The 6,018-nt window shown below is 51.7% G+C and overlaps 1 protein-coding gene across 1 annotated transcript; it reads right to left on the reverse strand.

The window, feature by feature from the left end:
• VAMP8 (vesicle associated membrane protein 8) lies at window positions 1–3,506 on the reverse strand. The gene is made up of 3 exons (XM_027129188.1): window positions 3,235–3,506; window positions 1,745–1,903; window positions 1–458 (listed from the first exon to the last, which is right to left on the reverse strand). The coding sequence occupies exons 1-3, from the start codon at window positions 3,235–3,237 to the stop codon at window positions 318–320; spliced, it is 303 nt and encodes a 100-aa protein (XP_026984989.1). The 5' UTR covers window positions 3,238–3,506; the 3' UTR covers window positions 1–317.
• Window positions 3,507–6,018: the final 2,512 nt, after the last annotated feature.

The raw sequence follows: 6,018 nt of genomic DNA on the forward strand, positions 1-6,018 counted from the left end.
TAGGCATACTGAAAGGTCTTTATTGCCCACTGGCCACCCTCAGTTCCATCAGTTTCGCAGCCATGTGCTGGCCCTTCTGGGTCTCTCCAACCAACTCTGAGGACCCCTGAAACACAGCCACAGTCCAGCTCTCTCCTTCTGGGGACCAAGGTGCTCCCTGGGTCAGACAGTGTGGTAGAGGGGCCCCAGAATGAGGGGCGGGAGGATGGAGCATCATTCCCTGTGGAGAAGGACAGGAGAGAGGGCCCCTCTTGGCACCCACTATGGAAGGCTGCCCCCCAAGAAGAGGGCAGGGTGGGAGGGGTTCCCTAAGTTACTTAAGGGATGGCACCCGTGGCAAAGAGCACGATGAAGAGGACGATGATAAAAACAATCACGCAGATGAGGACGATCATCTTCACATTCTTCCACCAGAACTTCCGAGCCACCTTCTGCGATGTGGTCTTGAAGTGCTCGGACTGTTGGGAATAAGGCAGAATCACCCAGTGCCTCCCGCCGCTGGGATGAGCATACCGAGACCCACACGCCATACATCTAAACATTTAAGTGCTACGTTGAGGCAACAGACTGATATATAAAACAGTTAGTTCTGTCCTCCTACCTTGACAAATGTACCTTCACAACCATCTGGTGAACCAATTCAAATTTAGAATCCTTGGGCTCCCTCTGGTCCCCTGCCTGCCCCCTTCTCTTCTTACCCCCGCACTGCCATGCACACTGAGGGGCCTCTGATGCATGCTCACACCCAGGGTTGTGACACTGGCAGCACAACCCACCCTTGGGAGGGCAGACACTGGGGCTGAGGGGTGCAGGCTCCAGGTGGACACATCTCCCTGGTTCCATAACTTCTGGCCACATGAGGACCGCTGAAGCTGGAGAAGGGGCCAGGGCAGTCCAGGGGTTGGAACTGAGGGAAAATGCTCTTCCTCTCCCAACTTGAATTGCAGAAATTGTTTCCCTGGGCCATGCTTCCCAGCCTGGGCTGTGGAAAGAAACACTAAGTCCCAGGGAGTCAAATGAGCTATGCTCAAGATTACACACAGGACTCAGAAAGCCATGGCCAGTCTCTCTCCGTGGACACGGAATCTTAAGTCTCCAGCCCTCAGTTGAACTTTAGAGTTACTCCCTCCCTGAGCAGCTGGCTTCAGCCTCTGGCTGGAGGGAGAGAAGAATGAGATCTAGCAAGATGTGTGGGAGATATTATTCCAGCCTTCAGCCAGCAGAGGATCCTGGGATCAAAGGCTTTTACTCCTCTTCCCAGCTTCTTTTTAAAGCTGGCTCAGCAAAACTCTAACAGTTTTCCACCCCCTGCCTAATAACTCCTGGGGAAGGCCAAAGGCCCTAAAAGGATTTTCTGGAGCCAATATTTTTGTCCTGGGGAGGCCAGGTCCAAATGATTGTCAAGGGCAGCCTTCAAAGTGAAAGTCGATTTCATAGGAGAGAAGCCTAAGACAGCACAGGCTGACTGAGCCATCCATCAGTCTCACAAAATGTCTCCATGGGTCCACCCCCGCATCCCCAGCCCCAGTCCTTGAACCCATTCCCTGGACCCCAGTACCAATCAGTGGAGTAGAGCAGGATCAGAAGTGGGGATTCAGCTCACATCAATTCCCAACACAGGTAAAAAGGCAGACTTCCCTCCTGATCATTCTGCCACCAAGACCACCAAGCCTCAAGCCCCCAATAATCCTCCTCCCCCCTCTTCCCCTGGCCCCCACTGGGCTCCTGGCCCCCATCATCTCACTGTGGCTTCCAGATCCTCTGTCTTGTTACGGAGATGATCCAAGTTTTCTCCCCGGGCCAGGATCCGCTCCACATTCTGGGTCATAATATTCTTGACTCCCTCCACTTCGCTCTGCAGGTTTCGCACACGGTCATCTCCTCCACCACCGCTGGCCTCCTCCTGGGCAGCCACACAGGGGTTAATTAGGCCGCGTGCCGGAGGGACTGAGACTCAGCCTCAGAGGCCAGAGGAGACGGAGGCCTAAGGTGGACTTAGCTTTTTGTAATGCTTGAACTGTTTGCAGAGAGAATGTTTTCCTTGTGGTACTTGTGTAATCAAAAACAAATGCACTTTTAAGCCCCAGATGGTGAGAGCCATGCTAGGAGACAGACTGGATCCAACTTCTTTGTGGGTTTTCAGGGCACGTGAGACGACAAGAAGCACACCCCCAAAGCCCTCTCCACTGCTTCCTTGTTCCTCGGAGAGGGTCAGAGGAGACCGCTGAGCCAGCACCTCACAAGGCACAGCCCCACCATTACCTGTGAATTCCCAGATCCCACCGGTCCTCATTAAAAATGCCTGGGCCCCTCCCCCCACAGACCACCCTCTCCTAGCCTAACCCGCCCTCTCTTCAAGACAGCAGCTGGAGAGCTGCTCCGGCCTCCTGGGCAGCCTGAGCCACGGCAACCAGGCTCCAAGTCCCTCACAAGGCCCCGCGAGAGACAGCCGTTGGGCCACAAACTTCTGCTTTCCCCACCACTAAGGTCCTCGCGTAGGCACCATGCCATTGCCTACTTAAGCAAGTATGAAACATACAGACAGCAGCCTGGGTGTTGGGGGAAATGGAGGGCAAGTCCTCCCTGGCTGATGCCTCATCCTCAGGCTTTCTGATAAGGTTTTTGAACAGGGAGGGAAAAACACTACTAAGCTCCTCCCTCCCTGACCCACTAGACTTCCAGACACAAGCCAGGGGCGTGGGTCCAAACTAGATTATTACAGAGAACCAACTTCTGTCTTTTTTTTTTTTTTTTTACAAACCATCAGCTCTCTTCCTCATGTTTATGGAGAGGGGGCAGTTTCCTTGGACTCGACAGAGAGACAAATTCTTTGGGTTTCTGTACAGGGATAAAGTGAGGGGCAGAGCGGGATTCCTGCCGCTGGGCTGGAATCTGCGCTGGGAACAGCAGAGGCACTGCCCAGGAATGTCACAACACCCGAAGGCCAAAGGCCGGAGGGCTGGAGGAGGAGATGAATTAGGAGCTCACACTCCCACCGAAGCTCCACTCCAGGCCAGCTCAGGGCTCAGGGGAGGGAGGGGGCAGAGAAGAGCAGGAACACCCGCCCAGGCAGCTCAGACCTATTTGCAGCCCAGCTGTCAAAGAAGAGAGGTCACAGTCAGCGCTGGCCCAGCCCTCAGATTTTGCCACCAGCTTTCCTTTGCTGCTCCCCAGCCCCCAGCCCCCTCTGGCTGCTCGTGAAATCAGCCCCTTCTTAGTTTCCCGCCCTCTCACCATGTTTCCGAGCGGCTCGGGCCTGTCGGCAGCAGGACTCTCGCCTAGTTTGTTTCCTCTCGGGCAGCCGTCGGTTCACTTCCTGCTTGTCCAACTTTCAGCCTGCCCCCGCCCACCTCGCCTCCAGAGCCTCTCCGGCCACACCTCGCTCAGGTTCCCCAGGTAGGCGGGCACTCTCCACTGCCCTCCCAAGTCTCCTGGGAAACCAGGGCTTAGGCTTAAAGCGACAGGGCTCCCCCGCACCACATTTCTAACTTGTCAGGAACAAGTAAAGAAAGATCAAGCAGTCCTCCTAGGTTTCCTGATATAGAAAGGGCAGCCGTCTCCTTTTTTAATTTTTATTATTTTTTGGCTGCACCACGCGGCATGCCGGGGATCTTAGTTCCCTGACCAGAGATGGAACCCGTGGCCCCTGCAGTGGAAGAGCGGAGACTTAACCACTGGACCGCCAGGGAAGTCCCCCATCTCCGTTTTTTATGTGCTGAGTATCTCACCCCCAATTCTTAGAGACTGAAATCAACCCTAAGCACCCTGCCAGACCTTGTTCGCATGGAAACAGAACACAGATATGAACATTTCTTGCTGGACAACCCTTGTTCCCATGTCCGTCTTATTGCAGAAAGCATTGAAACCCCCAGAGTCTGGAACGCTGTAATCCTGGGCTCTGGTGTAGGAAAGCTGCACACTGAGTGACCCTTTTCACCTGCCTGGGTTTTGCAAGTGCTGATGCTTAACCTCATAGGGTGGTGGTGAGGAGTAAAAGGATAGCACATGCCATGTGCCTAGTACAGTGCCTGGAACAAAGGGCTGCCCACTGCTCAAATCAGGGAATGATGGCTCACCAACCCTCCTTTCCTTCCAGAGTTCAACAATCCTGTACGTCCCTTCCGAGGCCACCACTTCGGTTGGTGAGCCCCATCAGAAAGGGTCATGCGACTGCCCTATGGACAAGAGAGAGGGCCCAGGGCAAAGGATTTTTCCACCAACCTGGCTCCAGGCCAGAGAAAATCCACTTTTCCTGGACAGTGTTTATGGAGATAAAAGAACAATAACAGGGACCTGCAGAAAGGAACAAACATTCCTGTTCCATCCCAGAAGAAGTAACAGTTCCAAGAGGGAAATGTCAGCTTCTCTGACAAATGCTTTTTTAAAGAGTCTAATAAATTTTGGACCTCTGTAGCATTTGGAGACCCTTTATTCTCATTTATAATGAAATCTTACTCCCAATTAGATAAGATTATTATCTTTTTCAGACCTGAATTTTGGGGGACAGGATCAGCCTGCTTTCACAGAGAACGTGGCTGCCCCACTCCTCACCATCCTTAGAAAGGCGACAATGAAGCCAAGCGGAGGTGGCTCAGAACCCTTGATCTATACTTTCATTGTTCAATACAGTAGCCACTGACCACAAATGGCTGTTGAACATGTGATATGTGGCTAGTCTAAACTGAGATGAGATGTAAAACACACAGCAGATTTCAAAGACTTATTATGAGAGAAAGACTATAAATATCTCTTTGGTAATTTTATATATTGATGACATGTTGGAATAATGTTTTGGATCTTTTTTTTCCCCTTTTTAAAAAAATCTGTAACGTGCTTTATTTTATTTATTTATTTTTTTGGCCACACGGCATGCGGGATCTTAGTTCCCCCACCAGGGATCGAATCCGTGCCCCCTGCAGTGGAAGCGCGGAGCCCTAATCACTGGACTGCCAGGGAATTCCCAAGTGCCTTATTTTTTTATTGAGTTATAGTTGATGTACAATATTATATAAGTTACAGGTGTACACTACAGTGATTCACAATTTTTAAAGGTTATACTCCATTTATAGCTATTATAAAATACTGGCTATATTCCTTGGGTTGTATGATATATCCTTTTAGCTTATTTTATACATAGTAGCTTGCACCTCTTAATCCCCTACCCCTAAATTGCCACTCCCCCTCGCTCTCCCCACTGGTAACCACTAGTTTGTCCTCTATATCTGTGAGTCTGCTTCTTTTTTGTTATATTCAGTAGTTTGTTGTATTTTTTAGATTCCACATGTAAGTGATATCATACAGCAGGGGTCCCCAGCCTTTTTGGCACCAGGGATGGGTTTCGTGGAAGACAATTTTTCCACGGAAGGGGTGTGGAGGGGTGGGAGGGATGGTTCAGGCAGTAATGCAAGCGATGGGGAGCGATGGGGAGCGGTGGGGAGCAATGGGGAGCGGTGGGGAGCTATGGGGAGTGGTGGGGAGCTATGGGGAGTGGTGGGGAGCGATGGGGAGCGGTGGGGAGCTATGGGGAGTGATGGGGAGTGGTGGGGAGCGATGGGGAGCGGTGGGGAGCGATGGGGAGCGGTGGGGAGCTATGGGGAGCGGTGGGGGGCGGTGGGGAGCGGTGGGAGTGGTGGGGAGCGATGGGAGCGGTGGGGAGCGGTGGGGAGTGGTGGGGAGCGATGGGGAGCAGCAGATGAAGCTTCACTCACTTGTCTGCCGCTTACCTCCTGCTGTGCAGCCGGGTTCCTAACAGGATGTGGACTGGTACCAGTCCAAGGACCGGGGGTTGGGGACCCCCATCAGACAGTATTTGTCTTCCTCTGTCTGACTTATTTTGCTAGGCATAATACCCTTGAGGTCCGCTCATGTTGTTGCAAAAGGCAAAATTTCACTCTATTTTATGGCTGAGTAGTATTCCATTGTATATATATACCACATCTTCTTTATCCATTGGTCTGTTGATAGACACTTAGGATATATTGTTAAATAAAAAAAATATTGATAAAATTAATTTCACCT

The sequence above is a fragment of the Aethalodelphis obliquidens genome, unplaced genomic scaffold (assembly GCF_003676395.1).
Source record: "Aethalodelphis obliquidens isolate GAN/ISIS:26980383/991018 unplaced genomic scaffold, ASM367639v1 scaffold35, whole genome shotgun sequence".
NCBI lineage: Eukaryota > Metazoa > Chordata > Mammalia > Artiodactyla > Delphinidae > Aethalodelphis > Aethalodelphis obliquidens.